The 23,442-nt window shown below is 41.7% G+C and overlaps 1 protein-coding gene across 1 annotated transcript in view; it reads left to right on the top strand.

Annotated features, from left to right (window-relative positions):
- Positions 1-4,601: 4,601 nt before the first annotated feature.
- ikbkb (inhibitor of nuclear factor kappa B kinase subunit beta) overlaps positions 4,602-23,442 on the top strand; it is a 22,058-nt gene continuing 3,217 nt past the window's right edge. Inside the window, exons 1-7 of the mRNA XM_031829421.1 lie at positions 4,602-4,835; positions 5,357-5,505; positions 15,254-15,348; positions 20,659-20,779; positions 20,909-20,978; positions 22,461-22,549; positions 23,245-23,376. Coding sequence (XP_031685281.1) covers positions 5,401-5,505; positions 15,254-15,348; positions 20,659-20,779; positions 20,909-20,978; positions 22,461-22,549; positions 23,245-23,376 — 612 coding nt within the window. The 5' untranslated portion in view covers positions 4,602-4,835; positions 5,357-5,400. The remainder of the gene's footprint in view (positions 4,836-5,356; positions 5,506-15,253; positions 15,349-20,658; positions 20,780-20,908; positions 20,979-22,460; positions 22,550-23,244; positions 23,377-23,442) is intronic.

Genomic DNA, 23,442 nt, shown 5'->3' with positions numbered 1-23,442 from the left:
ACCTCCAGGCTGTGTAAGGGCTATATTACCATGAAGGAGAGTGATGGAATGCTGCCTCAGATGACCTGGCCTCCACAATCACCCGACCTCAACCAATTGAGATGGTTTGGGATGAGTTGGGCCGCAGAGTGAAGGAAAAGCAGCCAACAAGTGCTGAGCATATGTGGGAACTCCTTCAACACTGTTGGAAAAGCATCCGTGCTTCTACACCTGCATTGCTTGCTGTTTGGTGTTTTAGGCTGGGTTTCTGTACAGCACTTTGAGATATCAGCTGATGTACGAAGGGCTATATAAATAAATTTGATTTGATTTGATTCCTCATGAAGCTGGTTGAGAGAATGCCAGGAGTGTGCAAAGCTGTCATCAAGGCAAAGGGTGATATATATATTTTGATTTGCTTAACACTTTTTTGATTACTACATGATTCCGTAGGTGGTATTTCATAGTTTTGATGTCTTCACTATTATTCTACAATGTAGAAAATAGTACAAATAAGGAAAAACCCTTGAATAAGTAGGTGTGTCCAAACATTTGACTGGTACTGTACATATAGGCCTAGGGTTCCAAGCTTTAAGAATAGGATTAAATTAAATCAAACTTTTATTTAAAGTGCATTTAAAGTTTGATTTGATAACACATTAAGTTGTTGTATAAATAAACAAAATATCCAACATTGCATTTCCATTTAAACTTTGCTGTGCTTTCAAATGGTTGAAGTGCAGTGATAACACATTTAGGTGAGAACTAAACCAAAAACCAGACAATATAAACACAACATGTAAAGTGTTGGTCCCATGTTTCATGGGCCGAAATAAAAGATCCCAGAAATGTTCCAGATGCACAAAAATCTTATTTCTCTCAAATTTCACAATTTTGTTTACATCCCTGTTAGTGAGCATTTCTCCTTTGCAAAGATAATCCACCCACCTGACAGGTGTGGCATATCAAGAAGCTGCTTAAACAGCGTGATCATTACACAGGTGAATCTTGTGCTGGGGAGAATAAATGGCCACTCTAAACACAGTGCCACAGAGGTTTCAAGTTTTGAGGGAGCGTGCAATTGGCATGCTGATTGCAAGAATGTCCACCAGAGCTGTTGCCAGATAATTGAATGTTCATTTCTTTACCATAAGCCACCTCCAACATCGTTTAGAGGATTTGGCAGTACATCCAACAGGCTTCACAACCGCAGACCACGTGTAACCACGCCAGCCCAGGACCTCCAAATCGGGCTTCTTCACCTGCTGAATCATCTGAAACCAGCCACCCGGACAGCTGAAAAAACTGAGGGTTTGCACAACTGAAGAATTTCTGCACAAACTGTCAGAAACCATCTCAGGGAAGCTAATCTGCGTGCTCATCATCCTCACCAGGGTCTTGACCTGACTGCAGTTTGGCGTCGTAACTGACTTCTGTCGGCAAATGCTCCCCTTCAATGGCCACTGCACGCTGGAAAAGTGTGCTCTTCACAGGTTAATCCCGGTTTCAACTGTACCGGGCAGACAGTGTGTATGGCGTTGTGTGGGTGAGCAGTTTGCTGATGTCAACGTTGTGATGAACAGAGTGTCCCATGGTGGCGGTAAGGTTATGGCATGGGCAGGCATAAGCTACGAACAACGAACACAATTGCATTTTACCAATGGCAATTTGAATGCACACCTAAAACACAAACTTTTACAGATGCACAATGAAAGAGCATCCTGTCGGGCTGTATCACCGCTTGGTACGGCAACTGCACCGCCGGAACCGCAGGGCTCTTCAGAGGGTGGTGCGGTCAACCCAATGCATCACCGGGGACAAACTACCTGCCCTCCAGGACACCTACAGCACCCGATATCATAGGAAGGCCAAAAAGATCATCAAGGACAACAACCACCCGAACCCCTGCCTGTTCACCCCGCTATCATCCAGAAGGCGAGGTCAGTACAGGTGGATCAAACGGGGACAGAGAGACTGAAAAACAGCTTCTCAAGGCCATCAGACTGTTAAATAGCCATCACTAGCACATTAGAGGTTGCTGCCTATATACATAGACTTGAAATCAAGGGCCACTTTAATAAATGGAACACTAGTCACTTTAATAATGTCTACATATCTTGCATTACCCAGCTCATATGTATATACTGTATCCTATACTATTCTACTGTATCTTATTCTATGCCGCTCTGACATCGCTCGTCCATATATTTTTACATTGTTAATTCCATTCCTTTACTAGATTTGTGTGTATTGGGTATAGGTTGTGTAAATGTTAGATATTACTTGTTAGATATTACTGCATTGTTGGAGCTAGAAGCACAAGCATTTCGCTACACCCGCAATAACATCTGGTAAACACGTGTATGTGACCATTAAAATGTTATTTTATTTGAGATCCTGAGGCCCATTGTCGTGCCATTCATCTGCAGCCATCACCTCACGTTTCAGCATGATAATGCAAGTTTCTTTGTCGCAAGGATCTGCACACAATTCCTGGAAGCTGAAAATGTCCCAGTTCTTCCATGGCCTGCATACTCACTAGACATGTCACCCATTGAGCAAGCTTGGGATGCTCTGGATCAACATGTACGACAGCGTGTTCCAGTTCCCACCAATATCCAACAACTTCGCACAGCTATTGAAGAAGAGTGGGACAACATTCCACAGGCCACAATCAACAGCCTGATCAACTCTATGCGAAGGAGATGTCGTGCTGCACACCAGATACTGACTGGTTTCCTGATCCACGTTTCTACCTATTTTTAAGGTATCTGTGACCAACAGATGCAATCTGTATTCCCAGTCATGTGAAATCCATAGATAAGGGCCTAATTAATTTATTTCAATTGACTGATTTCCTTAAATGAACTATAACTCAGTAAAATCTTTTAAAATGTTGAATGTTGCGTTTATATACGATTAATATGGTGACTAGTGGCGGACTTACCATTAGGCAGAAGGGGAAATCGCCTTGGGCCTCACATCATCAAGGGGCCTCATGAGTTGGGCATCGTAAAATAATAATAATAGTACTCTTTTTTTAAAGTACACTACATGACCAAAAGTATGTGAACACCATCAAACATCTACTTCCAAAATCATGGACATTAATATGGAGTTGGTCCCCCCTTTGCTGCGATAACAGCCTCCACTCTTCTGAGAAGGCTTTCCACTATATGTTGGAACATTTCTGGGGGGACTTGCTTTCATTCAGCCACGACAGCATTAGTGAGGTCAGGCACTGGTGTTGGAGGATTAGGCCTGGCTCGCAGTCGGTGTTCCAATTCATGTCAAAGGTGTTCGATTTTGTTGAGGTCAGGGCTCTGTGCAGGCCAGTCAAGTTCTTTCACACCGATCTCTACAAACCACTTCTGTATGGACCTCGCCTTTGTGCACAGGGGCATTGTAATGCTGAAACCGGAAAGGGCCTTCCCCACCCCGTTGCCACAAAGTTGGAAGCACAGAATCATCTAGAATGTTATTGTATGTTGTAGGGTTAACATTTGAATTCACTGGAACTAACGGGTCTATCCCGACCATGAAGAATAGCCCCAGACCATTATTCCTCTTCCACCAAACTTTATAGTTGGCACTATGCATTGGGGCAGTACCGTTCTCCTAGCATCCACCAAACCCAGATTCATCTGTCGGACTGCCAGATGGTGAAGAGTGATTCATCACTCCAGAGAATGCGTTTCCACTGCTCCAGAGTCCAATGGCTGCGAAATTTACACCACTCCAGCCAACGCTTGGCATTGTGCATGGAAATCTTAGGCTGCTCGGCCATGGAAACCCATTTCATGAAGCTCCCGACTAACAGTTCTTGTGCTGACATTGCTTCCAGGGGCAGTTTGAAACTCGGTAGTGAGTGTTGCAACCGAGGAATGACGATTTTTACATGCTATGTGCTTCAGCCCTCGGCGGTCCCATTCTGTGAGCTTGTGTGGCCTACCACTGAGACGTTGTTACTCCTAGATTTTTCCACCTCAGAATAACAACACTTACAGTTGACTGGGGCAGCTAGCAGGGCAGACATTTTACTAACTGACTTGCAGGAAAGGTGGCATCCTATGACGGTGCTACGTTGAAAGTTACCGAGCTCTTCAGTAAGGCCATTCTACTGCCAGTGTTTGTCAGAAACGGGTGTGGCTGAAATAGCCAAATACACTCATTTGAATGGGTGTCCACATACCTTTGGCCATGTAGTGTATAATTTATCAGTTTGAGCCCCCCCCCACACTCCACTGGAGTGAACAGACCACTTGTAGTGTCATGGCTAGAAGGGATCCAGCTTTTGTCAAATTAACTTCAGATTTGAACTTTTGTAGCAGGTTAGGAGAATTTACACAGCAGGTTAGGATAATTGCGTTAAAAAAGCAAAACATTTAAACTTTTCACGTTAATTTGACAAAAGCTGGATATCTTCCCTCGTTTAATGTAACGTTAGCAGCCTATCATTTTCTTACGATAACAGCTATTGGCACATCTGTCACATTATCTCTTTAGATATCCTACTCCAAACTAAGACAACAGTCGTCCCAGATTCTCCATTGGAGACACTGACAGAGATTATGAACCTAGCTACTGTATCCGTGTATCAGGCATCGACCTATATCAGCAGTACCAGTCTACAGACTAAGAATACGCTATGCTCTTTGTGGGCGGATCGACCCCGCGTTCAGGTTTACAGGAAATATGACTTTCAGGAAGTAGACTTTGAGAATTTTTTCCCCCCCAGCTACAGTAGTAAATCGAGAGAAAGTGAAGGTTACTTTCATGAACAAAAGTGTATGCTAGGTAGCTGCGTCTATCATTATCAAACTAACTTTTTTCGTTGGCCAAAGTCTACTTTTCAGGTAGGACTAATTTTACAGTCACTACTCACGAGCGAAAGGTGAGAGGTGCTCGCGGTAGTTGTGCTACATTACAGTAGCATCGGGGAAGCCTAATGCCAGCTGTAATCTTCTATAATGAGTGGAAAACAACTAGTAAGCTTGTAAAGTTTATAAACACAATATAAGCATACTTTTATTTTTTATAAATCGAAACAAACTATCCGCATGATACTGCTGTGCTGCTGCTTTATAAAGAATACATTTGATGTTCTCCTGTAGCCTGCTGACAATCAGTCTGGTCATTTCAGTGTTTATACAATGTAGCCTATTATGTATTCAGAGAGAACAGCAATGGATGTTGAGCTAGTAACACTGTCATTATAGGGCAAGTAGTAGCTGTAGTTACTTGTTACCATATATTTAGAAATCGTTGCGGCTCTGCTTGCCTTACCTTCAGTGCCCCAATGGTCCAGACATGCGTTAGTTAGGCCTACATACAGTGTACATACAGGCTAATAATGCTGTAGTAAACATTTTTTCAGATCCTGTGTTGTTGTGTGGCTGAGGTCAGGACTATCTGAGGATCATGAGTCGCGTTCCCCTGCAGCAGCAGCAGAGCTGTGGCTCCTGGGAGCTGAAGGAACGCCTGGGGACCGGGGGCTTCGGGAATGTCACCCGATGGCAGAACAAGGTGCATAACTTTAACAGTAGCACACCATTCATGTGTGTATTTTGTTACCTATAACTTTTACCATATTTTGTGTGTTTGCAAAAGTGCTATGCTATGATGTATGAGCACCCTATGTGGCATTTTTCATGTTTCATACTGTCATCAGATAGCCTACAACCTATGCTGCTGCATGCCTAGCGGAACCTATGGAGGCTCCCACATTAATATTTGATGTAATTTTAAATTCCCTCATCATGAATGCTTTAAATGTAACTTACAGGAAATACACTCATCTTTATTCTGTGACCTGGCCCATAGAACTCTGCATCCTCCCTGGCCTATGACATCACATCTAGTCACAGGATGACTAGATGTACATTATTATAGCTACACCATTGGAACTTGTCCACACCCATTTAGTTAGCTCTTTCTGTCCTCTATCTGTGCACTGTCTATCTGTCTATCTGACTGTATGCACCACTTTGTTTACTGGAAATGCTGCTCAGTGTTGTCTCAGGTGAATTCAGCTGAAAGGGCACAGTGGTAGTACTATGTGGACCCCTACCAACAATGGAGGTCAGTGGTAATGACAGTTAGCATTGTGTCAAATCCTCTTGCTGGCTGGTACTTTACATGCTTCATTGTCATAGATGTATGACCCCATCAGAGTTATGAAAAGGATGTTAATGTATTAAGAGCTTTAGACCTTTGTTCTCTATGATTCCTAAATGGTCCTTTATGTAACTTTATGTCTTTATTCAGATAGATTCAATGACCTTCCTCTCTCTGTGGTCCCTGCGGCTCTCATGCTTTGGCCTTTCACCCACCTGTCAGTCTCTAGTCTCTACTGCCTATAATAGTCCAGAACTGCTCACTCCACTCCTGGAGAACAATGTCTGTGTGCTGGCTGGCTTTCCCCCCCCTAGGGCTTGATCCCTTGCTCTAGGGACTGATCCAACTGTTAAAAACTAACTTGACAATTATCTCTTCTCTTTCGGTTTCCTACTTATGAAATGTACAAGACTTTAAAAGTAACATGTAATGCGCCACATTTATAAAATACATCAGTCAATTCATAAGAAAAAAAACACATTTTGGAATATCAGATCCTTTTCCTGCCCACAACTTCAGTTCATTGCAGTTGTAAGTAATACCCATGTTTAGATTTCAATTATGTTCATGGTCACAGCTCTATCGCAATTACCTATCCACTATTATTAGAATTCATTAGATGTAGGTAACTGTCCCTTTTTTGATTCAGTTATTTAAAAACGACTCCATTTAGGCAACAGACAATGTATTACTGTAACGGCGTTCTTCGTTTGTAGAAAGAGAGGACCGAAATGCAGCGTGGTGGTTACTCATGATTTTAATGGAAAAAGTGACACATGAAATAACTATACAAAATACAAAACAACAAACGGAACGTGAAACCTAATTACAGCCTATCTGGTGAAACTACACAGAGACAGGAACAATCACCCACGAAATACAAAGCGAAACCCAGGCTACCTAAATACGGTTCCCAATCCGAGACAACGAGAATCACCTGACTCAGATTGAGAACCGCCTCAGGCAGCCAAACCTAACTAGACACACCCCTAATCATTAGCAATCCCAAATCCTATAAAACAATACGAAACACAACACATAAACCCATGTCACACCCTGGCCTGACCAAAATATATAACGAAAACACAAAACACTATGACCAATTACATTGTAAGCAGATGATCTTTTCTCAAGCGACATATTTCAATTATTTTACTACATCCCATTAGCTCCACAATGATACTTAGTTTGATGGAAACCCTAGGCTTTGTACAACGTTATAAGTTACGTCGAGATTCAATCTTATTTCGCTCTAACTTTATGGAAAAAGGTTTATTACATAAATATATCAACTCCTCTCATACTACCTTATGGGCAGTTTTATTTTAAATGTAGTACGCTGTTGGGGTTCGTTCCTTGTTCCTTGTCAATCATTGGCTCATTGGTGAAATTATCATTCAGACAATATCTTTAATTAAATAATTCAAAAACCTTTATTAATGCAATTGCATTAACAGAAGTTGACAACAGTTCTTCAAAATAGGTGATGTCACTGCATACGTCATTACCTTCTACTCATCAGACCAAGCCCATGCATACACAGCTATACAAACTTGCAAGAGAGATACAATAGTTCCAGTGTTTTCTAAGGGCTAACCAGTAATTGTCCACTCCCCAAGCTGATTTATAGTGGAATGTCTGACTAGTCTCTTATCTCTTACACTCCCCTACAGTTCTGTCTCAGTCACACATTTCTCAGACCGTTTCCTTATAAGAGGTAGAGACTAGAAAATAAACTGTGGAACAATATTAAACCTCTATAATGAATATATATATATATTGATAATCTGTAGTCTAAGGACCCTATAAATGTAAGGAGGGATGGTTCTTATAACCCCTCCCCTTCTATTAATACAACATAGCATAATCAATTATTATAATATATCAAACATTTGGTACAGCCCCTATCATGACCCCAAGGTGAACCCCCAACAACCCGTACAGAGAATAATCCAATAAGCATTTTATAGTTACATCGTTATGGTAAGTTAACTTCTTGACGCTACCCATCCCGTTAGCGGGATCATTTTCGTCAGCAACCGCTGAATAGCATAGCATATTCATATTCATGAAATCACAAGTGCAATATTGCAAAACACAGTTTAGCCTTTTGTTAATCCACCTGTCATCTCAGATTTTGAAATTATGCTTTACAGCGAAAGCAATCCAAGCGTTTGTGTAAGTTTATCGATAGCATAGAAAAACATTATGTACACTAAGCATTAAGTAGCTAGGTCACGAAAATCAGAAAAGCAATCAAATTAATAGTTTACCTTTGATGATCTTCGGATGTTTTCACTCACGAGACTCCCAGTTACACAACAAATGTTATTTTTTGTTCCATAAAGATTATTTTTATACCCAAAATACCGTTTGTTTGTCGCGTTATGTTCAGAAATCCACAGGAAAGAGCGGTCATGACAACGCAGACGTATATTCCGAATAATATCCATAATGTCCACAGAAACATGTCAAACGTTATTTATAATCAATCCTCAGGTTGTTTTTAAAATATATATTCGATAATATATCAACCGGGTGATTTTCAATAACACTAGGAGAAACAATGGCCGCTTTACTCTGTAGCACAAAACTCACTCTGAGAGCCCCCACCTATCCACTTGAGCAATGTGATCTTTCACGCTCATTTTTCAAAATAAAAGCCTGAAACTATGTCTAAAGACTGTTGACGCCTTAGGGAAGCCATAGAAAAAGGAATCTGGTTGATATCCCTTTAAATGGAGCATAGGCATGCATAGGAACAGAGAGGTTTCAAAATAAGAGGCACTTCCTGATTGGATTTTCCTCAGGTTTTCGCCTGCAATATCAGTTCTGTTATACTCACAGACAATATTTTTACAGTTTGGAAACTTTATAGTGTTTTCTATCCCAATCTGACAATGATATGCATATTCTAGTTTCTGGGGCTGAGAAATAGGCAGTTTCAAATGGGTACGTTTTTTAGCCAAAAACGAAAATACTACCCCCTACACACAAAAGGTTAACCAAAAGTAGACACACTCCAATCAGTTTCTGAGACAATTGCCCAGACTTTGTAGACAGTTGAATAATGCTTAAACCTCATCTTTATCAAATAATCCATTAAAGGGACCAACTGAAAACCTACGTACGTCTACGTATGGGTTGTTTAAGTTGCATCTCGTTATATTCCCAGTATTATTTTATCAAATCTCCAGTAATCGATTATACACACATCATATTTTCATATCTTCACAAAATCCATATAAAATGTAATAAATTCTTATGTACTCACATCAACCATTCCATTTGCGTTTTCAAGGACACTCCACAGCTACGAAGCAGCTCTCCAAGCAAACTCCCAGCGGAACCCCAAAAAATGTACATTTGTTTCCCGTACAATAACCAGCCCGTCATGGAATCCTCAACAGTTCTCTGACCTCCCAGAAACCACGGCAAAGTCTAGGCTCCCAGAAACTATAGACTTGCTGCTAACATCCCTCTCTCAATACTGTCCAATATATTTTATGATAACATTATATGAACATTTATTAACCAAATTTCAATCATCTTATTATACAAATGTTTATATCTTATTTACCCACTCACACAACTCTCATAACTCTCATATCACATTCACACAGTACTGATCACAAACACACATAATCAATATTTGTATAACCTGCAGGAATATTTTCTTACTTCTATAGGTGGATTTGGTTTATAGCTTTCACATATGTACCTAACTATTTTAAACCATTTCATATCATTAACTTATCTACTAATTATTATTTATCTCAGGCTCACAAAAAGCCTTCATGATCAACCACACATGATTGATCAAATGCTCACACAGAACATTACTAAAAAACCATCCACACAGGATTGGTCAGACCACTCACACAGAATTGGTCAGATGTCCACGCAGAACATCATTGAAAGGTTACCCACACAGAGTCAACCTATTGCACCCACACAGCACACTTCTACAATGATTATCCACACAGGATTTCAAAACCTGACTATATGAACAGGGAAACCTATACCATTATCAAAAGATCGCCTAATTAGTGGTCCCAAAACTGGGTGTTGTAGCCACACTGGGATATCGCCTACTGCGATTACTATAGATTATCTTCCATCTATCCAAATGTGCAAAACAACCTACAGAGTACCGATGTCTCCTATCTACCTTTTTAACATGGTCCCAAAAATCCTTTCTTACCTTGTATTTTCTAAGTACCAGGAATATCAAAAACACGCACAATTACACCCAACAATTGCAACCCAGGGCATACCTGTTTACCTCATTTAACAAAACATTTGATCAATTACATACACGTTAAAATGTGAAAACATTTAAAGTCAGATGCCTCGCAAGGCGTCACCTGCACTCTCGTTCTTCATTCAATACATTAACCTCACCAGTCCTACTGTCATCAAGCCATTACCACGGATCTGGACTTTTGGTAGCCCGCAACTGGCTAATTAACAATCATGTCCAAGGATATCTCACTTAAGAACACTCTCATCAACTCAACTCAGTCCTGTTTAGTTACCCCAGCTGTGGCCCTCTTAAGGAAGACCTCGCTCTGAGTGTACCCTCAACAGGGGCATTTATTTTTTATATTTTTTCTTATCTGTTCATCACTTAAACGTTCAGTTAATGTCTAATTAGTACTATTAATTCTATGCACTTTCAAGTTCAATTATTGAAAGAAACCCGTCTCATCCTTAATTCAATTCTGTTCGAGATGATGTATCCATTCAGCTGACGCTCCCAGCCAGGTGGGGACCTGATCTGCTCCAAATAGTGGAGAGTGGCTTTCCCCTGGTTGCATCTAATGCATCTAATTAAGTTTATCATTGCATCCTCGCCGCCAAAATTGTGGTGGAATTATTGTAATCAAAAGGAGAGACTTCTAGATTTCTTCAAAACAATCTAACTTTATTATTTAATTAGTGCAGTAATGGAGCTGGTTGGTAACCACCCCTGGAGGTGATCACTGAGAGCTCAACAAGCTGGTTTGAGCCAAAGCATTTTATAGCAAAGTCCATCCTCCTTCAGTCTACATGAGAAACAACAGATGTATGGAATGGGTTAAGATTTGTATGAAATATACTTATAATTCACAGCAGACAGTATCTCATTGTGTAGAGACCAGGGTCTGGCTCTGGAGTCATCTCTCCCTGGTACCGTATAGAACAGAAACATTAACTCATGCTCTGGAATGCGGTATCACCCAAAGACATCGTAAATCTTCAGAGGCCCATCCTCAGTAGAACACACACAGATGAGTGTTCTTACAACCACTTATTCTGTTGCATAAAACAAACATTTGATGCAATAACAGTATTATAACATAATCTTGTAATTTCCACCATACTTTCCACTAGCTCTGTGCAGGCCAGTCAAGTTCTTCCACACTGATCTCGACAAACCATTTCTGTATGGACCTCGCCTTTGTGCACAGAGGCATTGTTATGCTAAAACAGGAAAGGGCCTTCCCCAAACTGTTGCCACAAAGTTTGAAGCACAGAATTGTATAGAATGCCATTCTATGCTGTAGAGTTAAGATTTCACCATGAAAAAACGGCCCCAGACCATTATTCCTCCTCCACCAAACTTTATAGTTGGCACTGTGCATTCCGGCAGTAGTGTTCTCTTGGCCTCCATCAATCCCAGATTTGTCCGTCAGATTGCCAGATGGTGAAGCGTGATTCATCACTCCAGAGAACGTGTTTCCAAGCTTTACACGACTCCAGCCGACGCTTGGCATTGCGCATGATGATCTTAGGCTTATGTGCAGCTGCTTGGCCATGGAAACCCATTTCATGAAGCACCTGACGAACAGTTCTGGTGCTGACGTTGCTTCCAGAGTTAGTGAGTGTTGCAAATGAGGACAGACGCGTTACATGCTTCAGCACTCTGTGGTCCCGTTCTGTGAGCTTGTGTGGCCTACCACTTCGCATCTGAGTCGTTGTTGCTCCAATACGTTTCCACATCACAATAACAGCACTTACAGTTGACCGGTGCAGCTCTAGCAGGGCAGAAATTTGATGTACTGACTTGTTGGAAAGGTGGCATCCTATGACAGTGCCACATTGAAAGTCACTGAGCTCTTCAGTAAAGCCATTCTACTGCCAATGTTTGTCTATGGAGATTGCATAGCTGTGTCCTCAATTCTATACACCTGTCAGCAACGGGTGGGTTTGAAATAGCCAAATCCACTCATTTGAGGGGGTGTTCACATCCGTTTGTATGTATAGTGTAACTTCGGTCTGTCGTAGGAAGTGGAGGGACGGGCATGATGGGCTATGGCATTGTGTTAATGGGACTTCCTCTGCTACTTTCTGAATCACTGGTGATGATTCTATCCGTTACTTCCTGGATTGTTGAGGATAACATCATAATACCCAAAATAAACGATAAGCTGGTCGTACAGCTCGTTATGTTTTGCCCAGAGTTTAAGTGTTACAGTGAAAAAGTATGTGAACCCTTTGGAATTACCTGGATTTCTGCATGAATTGGTCATAACATCTGATCTTCATCAATGTCACAATAGACAAACATAGTGTGCTTAAATTAATAGCACACAAATTATTGTATTTTTCTTGTCTCTATTGAATACATAATTTAAACATTCACAGTGTAGGTTGGAAAAAGTATGTGAACCCCAGGCTAATGACTTAGCTTTTGGATAATTGGAGTCAGTGGTCAGCTAACCTGGAGTCCAATCAATGAGACGATATTGGAGGAGATGTAGGTGAGAGCTGCCTTGCCCTAAAAAAAAAAACTCACAAAATTTGAGTTTGCTATTCACAAGAAGCATTGCCTGATGTGATGGATGTTCATGGGAGGACACCACGAAAGAAGCCACTGCTGTCCAAAAAAAACATTGCTGCACGTCTGAAGTTTGCAAAAGTGCACCTGGATGTTCGACAGTGCTACTGGCAAAATATTCTGTGGACAGATGAAACAACAGTTGAGTTGTTTGGAAGGAACACACAACACTATGTGTAGAGAAAAAAAGGCACAGCACGCCAACATCAAAACCTCAACCCAACTGTAAAGTATGGTGGAGGGAGCATCATGGTTTGGAGCTGCTTTGCTGCCTCAGGGCCTGGACAGCTTGCTATCGTCAACGGAAAAATGAATTCCCAAGTTCATCAAGACATTTTGCAGGAGAATGTTAGGCTATCTGTCCGCCAGTTGAAGCTCAACAATAGTTGGGTGATGCAACAGGACAACGACCCAAAACACAGAAGTAAACCAACAACAGAATGGCTTAAACAGAAGAAAATGTGCCTTCTGGAGTGGCCCAGTCAGTCCTGACCTCAACCCGATTGGGCGGCAGGGTAGCCTAGTGGTTAGAGCGTTGGACTAGCAGCCGAAAGGTTGCAAGTTCAAATCCCCGAGCTGATAAAGTACAAATCTGTCGTTCTGCTCCTGAACAGGCAGTTAACCCACTGTTCCTAGGCCGTCATTGAAAATAAGAATTTGTTCTTAACTGACTTGCCTAGTTAAGTAAAGGTAAAAAATTTAAAAAAAAGATGCTGTGGCATGACCTCAAGAGAGCAGTTCACACCAGTCATCCCAAGAATATTGCTGAACTGAAACAGTTTTGTAGAGAGGAATGGTCCAAAATTCCTCCTGACTGTTGTGCAGGTCTGATCCGCAACTACAGAAAACATTTGGTTGAGGTTATCGCTGCCAAAGGTGGATCAACCAGTTATTAAATCCAAGGGTTCACATACTTTTACCACCATGCACTTTGAATGTTTACATGGTGTGTTCAATAAAGACATGAAAACGTATAATTGTTTGTGTGTTATTAGTTTAACCTCACTAGGGTACGTGGGACACTAGCATCCCACCTGGCACACATGCAGTGAAATTGCAGAGCGCCAAATTCAAAAACAGAAATACTCATTATGAAAATTCGTAAAACATAGAAGTGTACATTGTTTCAACGATTAACTTCTTCTTAATCCAACCACGGTGTCAGATTTCAAAAAGGCTTTACGGCAAAAGCATACCATACGATAATTTGAGAACAGTGCCCAGCAGACAAATCATTACAAACAGTAACAAGCCAAGTAGAGGAGTTACTCAAGTCAGAAATGGTGATAAAATGTATCACTTACCTTTGATGATCTTCATATGGTTGCACTCACAAGACTCCCATTTACTCAATAAATGTTTGTTTTATTCGATAAAGTCCATGTTTATATCCAAAAACCTCCGTTTTGTTTGCGCGTTTTGTTCAGTAATCCACAGGCTCAAACGCAGTCACAACAGGCAGATGAAAAATTGAAATAGTATCCGTAAAATTCGTAGAAACATGTCAAACGATGTTTATAATCAATCCCCAGGTTGTGTTTAGTCATAATAATCAATAATATTTCAATCGGACAATAATGTTGTCAATATAAAAGGTAAACAAGTAAGGCACACTCTCGGTCATGCGCATGAAAAAGCTCTGGGACACTGAATGGTCCACTCATTCAGTGTGGTCTTACTCCTTCATTTTTCAGAATACAAGACTGAAACAATTTCTAAAGTCTGTTGACATCTAGTGGAAGCCATAGGAAGTGAGTCCTAAGTCAATGGATACTGTAATGGCATTCGATAGAAAACTACAAACATTTAAAAAATCCCACTTCCTGGATGGATTCTTCTCAGGTTTCGTCTGCCAAGTCAGTTCTTTTATACTCACAGACATTATTTGAACAGTTTTGGAAACTTTAGAGTGTTTTCTATCCAAATTGAACCTATATATGCATATCCTAGCTTCTGGCCCAAAGTAGCAGGCAGTTTACTTTGGGCATGCTTTTCATCCGGAAGTGAAAATGGTGCCCCCGACCCTAGTGAAGTTAAGCAGACTGTGTTTGTCTACTGTTGTGATCTAGATGAAGATTAGATCAAATTGTATGACCAATTTATGCAGAAATCCAGGTATTTCCAAAGTGTTCACATACTTTTTCTTGACACTGAAATTGATTAATGTGGCTATTATACTTCTGACAGGCTTTACGCTGCCTCTTACGCTTTACGTTGTGTCAGGCCTGTCTCTTTCTGTGTACTGTGTGTATGTATTGTAACAGCATTGTAATAGTGTTAGTGTGTGTGTGTGTGTGTGTGTGTGTCTAATCCTACCTGTGTGTTGTTGTGTAGGACACAGAGGAGCAGATAGCCATTAAGCAGTGTCGTCAGGAGCTGAGTGAGAGGAACAGAGAACGCTGGTGTTTGGAGATACAGATCATGAAGAGGTGAGAGACTTTTATGTCTACGAAAACGTTTTCTTATTATTTAGCGATCTTAAGGGACTTGCATGGTGCGAGCAGTATGGCAATGGGTCCACTTAGCTTTACAGTGGGTTTAGGTTTAGCTGTAGACCAATCCATATGGGTCATATCTGCCAACTCAGCAGGGGAATGGATATGGATGACTATGTAGTACATTAAGACAGGAGGTTTGGCAGTGTGAATCCAACAAATTAGGCTTATTACCAAATCACCAATTGGGATTACGTTACGATAATCCCATTTGAGCCTATTTTACTCACAGCATCACTCAATATTACTCAGCATCACTCATACGCTGCTGCTACTCTGTTTATTATAAATCCTGATTGCCTAGTCACATTTACGCCTACCCACATGTACATGTTGTATTCCTTCAATTACCTCATACCCCTGCACATTGACTCGGTACTGGTACTCCTTGTACGGTGCATTCGGAAAGTATTCAGACCCCTTTAGTTTTTCTACATTCTGTTACGTTACAGCCTTATTCTAAAATGGATTCAATAGTTTTTTTCCCTCATCAATCTACACACAATACCCCATAATGACAAAGCAAAAACAGCTTTTTAGACATTTTTGTCAATTTGTTTTGTTGCGACTCTAGGGGCAGTATTTTCATTTTTGGGAAGAAAACGTTCCCGTTTTAAACGGGATATTTAGTCAGGACAAGATGCTAGAATATGCATCTAATTGACAGCTTTGGATAGAAAACACTCTAACGTTTCCAAAACTGTAAAGATATTGTCTGTGAGTATAACAGAACTGATGTTGCAGACGAAAGCCTGAGAAAAATCCAATCCGGAAGTGCCCCATATTTTGAAAGTGCTGCGTTCCAATGAGTCCCTATTGAGCTGTGAATGTGCTATCAACCAGCTTACGCTTTCTACGTATTCCCCAAGGTGTCTACAGCATTGTGACGTAGTTTTACACATTTATGTTGAAGAATAGCCGTAGGCGGCTACATTGCGTAAGTGGTCACCTGATGGCTCCCAGGGTGACTCTGTAAAATACAGAGGTAGCCATTACTCCAATCGGTCCTACTGAAAAACGAATTGTCCCGACGGATATATTATCGAATAGATATTAGAAAAAAACCTTGAGGATTGATTATAAACAACGCTTGCCATGTTTCTGTCGATATTATGGAGCTAATTTGGAATATTTTTCGCCGTTTTCGTGACTGCAATTTCCTGGCGATTTCTCAGCCAAACGTGAAGAACAAACGGAGCTATTTCGTCTACAAAAATAATATTTTGGGAAAAATGAACTTTTACTATCTACCTGGGAGTCTCGTGAGTGAAAACATCCGAAGTTCATCAAAGGTAAACAATTTAATTTGATTGCTTTTCTGATTTGTGAAAAGGTTGCCTGCTGCTAGCAAGGCATAATGCTATGCTAGGCTAACGATAAACTTACACAAATGCTTGTCTAGCTTTGGCTGTAAAGCATATTTTGAAAATCTGAGATGACAGGGTGATTAACAAAAGGCTAAGCTGTGTCTCAATATATTTCATTTGTGATTTTCATGAATAGGAATATTTTCTAGGGATATTTATGTCCGTTGCGTTATGCTAATTAGTGTCAGGCGATGATTACGCTCCCGCATGCAGGATGGGGAGTCAGTAGAGGTTTTAAAAAACATAAATATCAGATTTACATAAGTATTGAGATTTACATAAGTCTTTATTCAGTACTTTGTTGAAAGACCTTTGGCAGTGATTAAAGCCTCGAGTCTTCTTGGGTATGACGCTACAAGCTTAAGTTGACACACTTATATTTGGGGAGTTTCTCTGCAGATCCTCTCAAGCTCTGTCAGGTTGGATGGGGAGCATCGCTGCACAGCTATTTTCAGGTCTCCAGAGATGTTCGATCGGGTTCAAGTCCGGGCTCTGGCTGGGCTTGACAGCCACTCCTGCTGGGCACACAGCCACTCCTGCATTGTCGTAGCTGTGTGCTTAGGGTTGTTGTCCTGTTGGAAAGTGAACTTTCACCCCAGTTTGAGGCACTGAGCGCTCTGGAGCATCAAGGATCTCTCAGTACTTTCTCTGTATGTTTCCCTCAATACTGACTAGTCTCCAGTTCCTGTCGCTGAAATGGTGCCACCACCATGCTTCACCGTAGGGATGGTGCCAGGTTTCCTTCAGACGTGACGCTTGGCATTCAGGCCAAAGAGTTCACGCTTGGTTTCATCAGACCAGAGAATCTTGTTTCTCATGGTCTGAGAGTCCTTTAGGTACCTTTTGGCAAACTCCAAGCAGGCTGTGATGTGCCTTTTACTGAGGAGAGGTTTCCACCTGGCCACTCTACCATAAAGGCCTAATTGGTGGAGTGCTGCAGAGATGGTTGTCCTTCTGGAAGGTTCTCCCATCTCCACATAGGAACTCTAGAGCTCCGTCAGAGTGACCATCGGGTTCTTGGTCATCATCCTGACCAAGGCCCTTCTCCCCCAATTTCTCAGTTTGGCCGGCACCAATCAAGTTGTAGAAACATCTCAAGGATTATCAATTGAAACAGGATGCACCTGAGCTCAATTTCAAGTCTCATAGCAGGGTTTGAATACTTATGTAATAAATGTATTCTTTCTTTCATTTTTTATAAATTTGTCAAAAAAAATGTAAACCTGTTTTCACTTTGTCATTATGGGGTATTGTGTGTAGATTGATGAGAGAAAACATGTGTTTAATCCATTATAGAATAAGGGTGTCAAGTAACAAAATGTGGAAAGAGTCAAGGGGTCTGAGTACTTTCCAAATGCACTGTATATAGCCTCATTATTGTGTTACTCCTTTTTTATTTACAAAATATTTTTCATACTTTTAACTCTGCATTGTTGGGAACAGGTTCTTGTATTTGGCGCATTTTATTTGATTTCTTTGTAAGGAACATTCAGGGAGATAGGCATTGTGAAAAATGCAAATTTGCTTTGTTCTCTCTGCTATTAACGTCCTTGTCACACCCTGACCTTAGAGATCCTTTTAATTCTCTATTTGGTTAGGTCAGGGTGTGACTAGGGTGGGCAATCTATGTTTTCTATTTCTTTGTTGGCCGGGTATGGTTCCCAATCAGAGGCAGCTGTCTATCGTTGTCTCTGATTGGGGATCATACTTAGGCAGCCTTTTTCCACCTGTAGTTTTTGGGATCTTGTTTTTGGTACTGTGCTGTTTAGCCCTACTAGATGTTACGTATTTTTTTTTTTTTTTTTTTTTTCTTCTTCGGTGTTCATTTAATAAATAAAAATGTAAGCCTACCACGCTGCACCTTGGTCCGATCCTTCCATCGACGAACGTAACAGAAGATCCCACCACAAACGGACCAAGCAGCGTGGCCAGGAGGAGCAGACATCCTGGACATGGGAGGATATCCTGGACGGTAAGGGATCCTGGACGCGGGAGGACGACACCGGGGTTCGCGACCACGACGGAAACCCAAGAGGCAGCTCCAAAAAATTTTGGGGAGGGGGCACACGTGGTGGTTGGCAGAGCCAGGGTTAGAACCAGAGCCAACTCCCCGTGCTCACCGTGGGGAGCGTGATACCGGGCAGGCACCATGTTTTGCGGTGATGCGCACTGTGTCTCCAGTACGCATCCACAGCCCGGTGCGTGCTGTGCCAGCTCCCCGCACTTGCCGTGCGAAAGTGGGCCTCGGGTGGGCAATCTATGTTTTTTATTTCTTTGATGGCCCGGGTATGGTTCCCAATCAGAGGCAGCTGTCTATCGTTGTCTCTGATTGGGGATCATACTTAGGCAGCCTTTTTCCACCTGTAGAGTGTGGGATCTTGTTTTTGGTACTGTGCTGTTTATCCCTTTTTTCGGTGTTCATTTAATAAATGAAAATGTACGCCTATCACGCTGCACCTTGGTCCGATCCTTCCATCGACGAACGTAACAATCCTGCCGCAACTTCCCTTCTGTTGTAGAGACAGGCCACATAAGATGTCACGGGCACATTCCATGACACTGACACTTGTTATGTCTCTGGGTTCTGTGTTGGTCATTTGGCATAGGATAGGTAGTGTTCCACCAACTCAGCTTTGCTGTGATGCCAGTGGTACTCCTGTTGGTGAGTGGCACTGTGTGTGGGGGTGTGACGATTATGTCTTGGTGTCAGATGGGGTGTGAAGGGGGGGGGGATAATTATTGGTGTCAAGTTGGGTGTGGGTGTGGAGAGGTCATTTGTAAGTGTGTGTACTTTAGTATGTATGTGTGTGAGGGAATGGGTGTGAGGACTTCTTGTTATCAGGTCATGCTTTAACGAGTGTGTTGTTGTCAGACAGACGTGGTCTCAAACACAACCCTCTCTTGCACCCACGCACTGCTAAGCCACACACACACACCGTCCTAGCTTTGCCCATGCAGAGTTTAAACCCAGGTTGCCAAGAATCGTATCAATGTAATAACATCAGATTTTCAGCCAAGGTCAACTGAAGCCCTTAGATGTTGAGTCAAAGTCTGCCTCAGGTTTTTTTTTTTGTGTGTGTGTGTGTGTGTGTGTGCAGTCCAGGCATGAAAGCCTTTGATAGAGTCACACTTTTACAGAAAGCTTATAACGCCTCACACACACCCCACTACATCATACATTTACAGACACCCCATAACTGCACACCCTGCCCAGCGGAGGCCAGCTAACCTTACAGAAGTCACTAGGGAGAAGAGGGAGAGACTTTCCATATCCAGTCATACCTTTTTCACTATACTGCCTCTCCGTTTCCAGTGTTGATGGGTTGTTATGGTATTCTGATCATGTTTGGTTTAGCAATCAGTTACTTCTCAGACTACCATTATGTGACTAAAACACAATGACTGTACATTGTCTGCTGACCGATGTTGACCGCATGACTATTTGTTATCCTAATGATTACCATCATCAGTATCACCTAACCACTTGGTACAGTAATATAGTAAACAATTATAAAGTGTTATTTTTCTAATGTTCCAATGTTATTGTTTTGCCTGTAGAATCTGGAACCAATTACACTTTTAGTTTAATTTGTTTTCACTGGTTTTTATTGGACGGTTTTAGGAAAGTTCAGCCTGCGACAAACAGAAACACATTTATACATTCTACAGTGATGCAACAGTACATAACTGTCTCCCTCCCCCCCTCTACCTTCCTCTTTTTCATAGCAATTATTCACTGTTCTCCATCCCTTCTCCCACTCTTCTCTCTCTCTCTGTCTCTCTGTCTCCCCCCCCCCCTCTCTCTCTCCCTCTCTGTCTCCCCCCCCCCTCTCTCTCTCCCTCTCTGTCTCTCTCTCTCTCTCACTCTCTCTCTCAGACTGGACCATGTGAATGTGGTAGCAGCGAGGGAGGTTCCTGAAGGGCTGCAGTCCTCCTTACGCATCAATGATCTACCTCTACTGGCCATGGAGTACTGTCAGGGAGGTGACCTGAGGAAGGTGTGTTACACACACACACACACACACACACACACACACACACACACACACACACACACACACACACACACACACACACACAGAGCCTTATGCTGATCATGTTTCTCCTGTGTGTGTGTGTCTCTCCAGTATCTGAACCTGTTGGAGAACTGCTGTGGAATGAGGGAGGGTTCCATCCTTATTCTGCTACGGGACATATGTGAGTAATAGCTCTAAGGCATTGCATTTGCACACTGATTTTGACTAATTCTCACAGTGTCAGACATTGTGTAGCATGGTGTCTGTGTCATATGCCAGCAGTTTGGCCATGTTCCACGTTCCTGATGGTGACATCACAGAGCCACTTCCTGTGAGGCGGCAGTTAATGTGTGATAAACTTCCTGTTGGATGGAGTAAATGTGCGGGGACTTTGTGTGTCACACACACCTGTCTGTCTGACCTTTAGAGTGACATCATCAACGTCCCTAACCACAGGCCAGTCACCATTGACAGTACTCACACATAGTGTGATGGTTTGATTCCTGCACAGGCTGAATATATGTGTTTACTGTGAGCCTCTGGTTTTGGATAATAGTGTCTTCTAAATCATATTAATGATGATTGATGACATTACATAGTGAAGACAAGCCAGGACGTCCAGTGAACCCAGAAACATGTGTTTTTATTGTTCTTTATAATCATGGAGTAGAGGTCTTTTTAGATGCTCCACGGTTGCTGAACTTTAACTGCTGACATGTTTCAGATGAGTTTTGTTTTGATACTTTGACACAGTGTTTTCCATCACTCTGTATACCTTTTACATTCAGCAGACTCTCTTATCCAGAGCCAATTACAGGAGCAAGTACGGTTAAGTGCCTTACTCAAGAATACATTGACAGATTTTTCACTGGCTTGACATGACCAGACATGACCATACTAAATATAAAGCTGAACGTCATAAGCTAACTTCAAACTTCCTGATATTCATAGGCTCACATCGTCACACTCACACCAAATAAATCATCTTCTACATGCACGCAGATATGAGAGCGCAGGACCGTGTACAGACTTCTACACTTGAACACACTCACACCACACTCACAGGAGGAAACACGCATCAATAAACAAACACACACACGCTCAGGAATGCATATATAAATCCATACATCTCACATCTATGAGATCAGGCACAGACAGACAGGTGAAAACACTTCAAATATAGACATGCAAAACATATACTCAAGTAGTAATAGGCACACAAATCATTCCTCTTCCTGTTGAACTATGGTGGGAACAATGTAGCACCCACTGGGCCCTGACACACACACATACAGGGGCACTGGGGTTACGGGATCCACATCATTTAACACTCGTAGCCAACTCCCATTGACAGACACACACACACACACACACACACACAGGGTTGTATCATTTGTCTTGTACTTCAGAGTAGTCAGGCTGCTTTTCGATGCCCTATTAGCAGTGTAATGTAATGCCAAATGATTCACCCCCTAAATGATGCTGACACTCTCCTCCGGTTAGTCTGTATGGACAAGAGAAAGTAGGAAAGAAGCCCAGGATCCTATTTGATTACATGTTTGATTAAAATACCAGGATCCTGTTTGATTACACTGGGTTGTGACTGGATAACTTGGCTTTGTTTATTCTCTCTCTCTCTCCCCCATCTCTCTCTGTCTCCTAGCCTCTGCTCTGACCTACCTTCATAAGAAGAGGATCATCCACAGAGATCTGAAGCCAGAGAACATCGTCCTCCAGCAGGGAGAGAAGAGAGTGAGTCTCCCTGTGTGATTTTAGAAACTGAACTCTTTGCAGTCACTCCCAGATAAATACCTAGGATTTGGCTCAATAGGCTAACTTGATTTTGAGTCACACAGACAATATGGGTTCATTACCTGCGTAATCACAGAACAACAAACCACTGCAAACCCCAAAGCCGACAGACACCACATCTCTGGAATAGATCCTACCTTGCATAATATGTCGTCGTCTAGTTAATGAAGCAGAATATACCATCCATCAGTAAACTCCTCAATATGTTTGCATGGACAGAAATAAAGTTCTATAACTAAGACCAGACATACTAAAACATGTTGTTGCTAAATGGTTATTTACTCCCTTGTATTATTTCATAGCATGAAGGTTACGGCACAAAACACATTCATTTCTTTCCGGTTTAAATTGACCGTAAATGTTTTTTATCGTGAAATGTTTCACACACAATAGCAATACTAAACACCCTCCTGGTGAAGGTGAGTGTTTGGAGTTCAGGGCTTGCCGTATAACTATTATATGAAACCGTTTTAAAAGGCCATAGAGCACCAAAGTAGTTATTTGATATTTATTAGTTAATTATATGTTATGTAGTTACTGTTTTACCGTGTAATTTATTAGTTAATACTATGAATATGTCATACATCATGAAGTTAAGCATAACCGTTGACACTGTTTTCTCTTCGTCTCTGTAGTTGATCCATAAGATCATAGATCTGGGCTACGCCAAGGAACTGGACCAGAACAGTCTGTGTACCTCATTCGTTGGAACACTGCAATACCTGGTGTGTGGCGCTACTGTGGCTAACACTTCTTCTATCTGTTCTATTTCTACATATCTGTGGTAGAATCAGAATAACTTTTATTCGCCAACTCATTTACTAGGAGTTCTC

This window comes from Oncorhynchus kisutch, linkage group LG8, assembly GCF_002021735.2.
Source record: "Oncorhynchus kisutch isolate 150728-3 linkage group LG8, Okis_V2, whole genome shotgun sequence".
In the NCBI taxonomy this organism is placed as follows: domain Eukaryota; kingdom Metazoa; phylum Chordata; class Actinopteri; order Salmoniformes; family Salmonidae; genus Oncorhynchus; species Oncorhynchus kisutch.
This window is presented reverse-complemented; position numbering and strand designations above follow the sequence as displayed.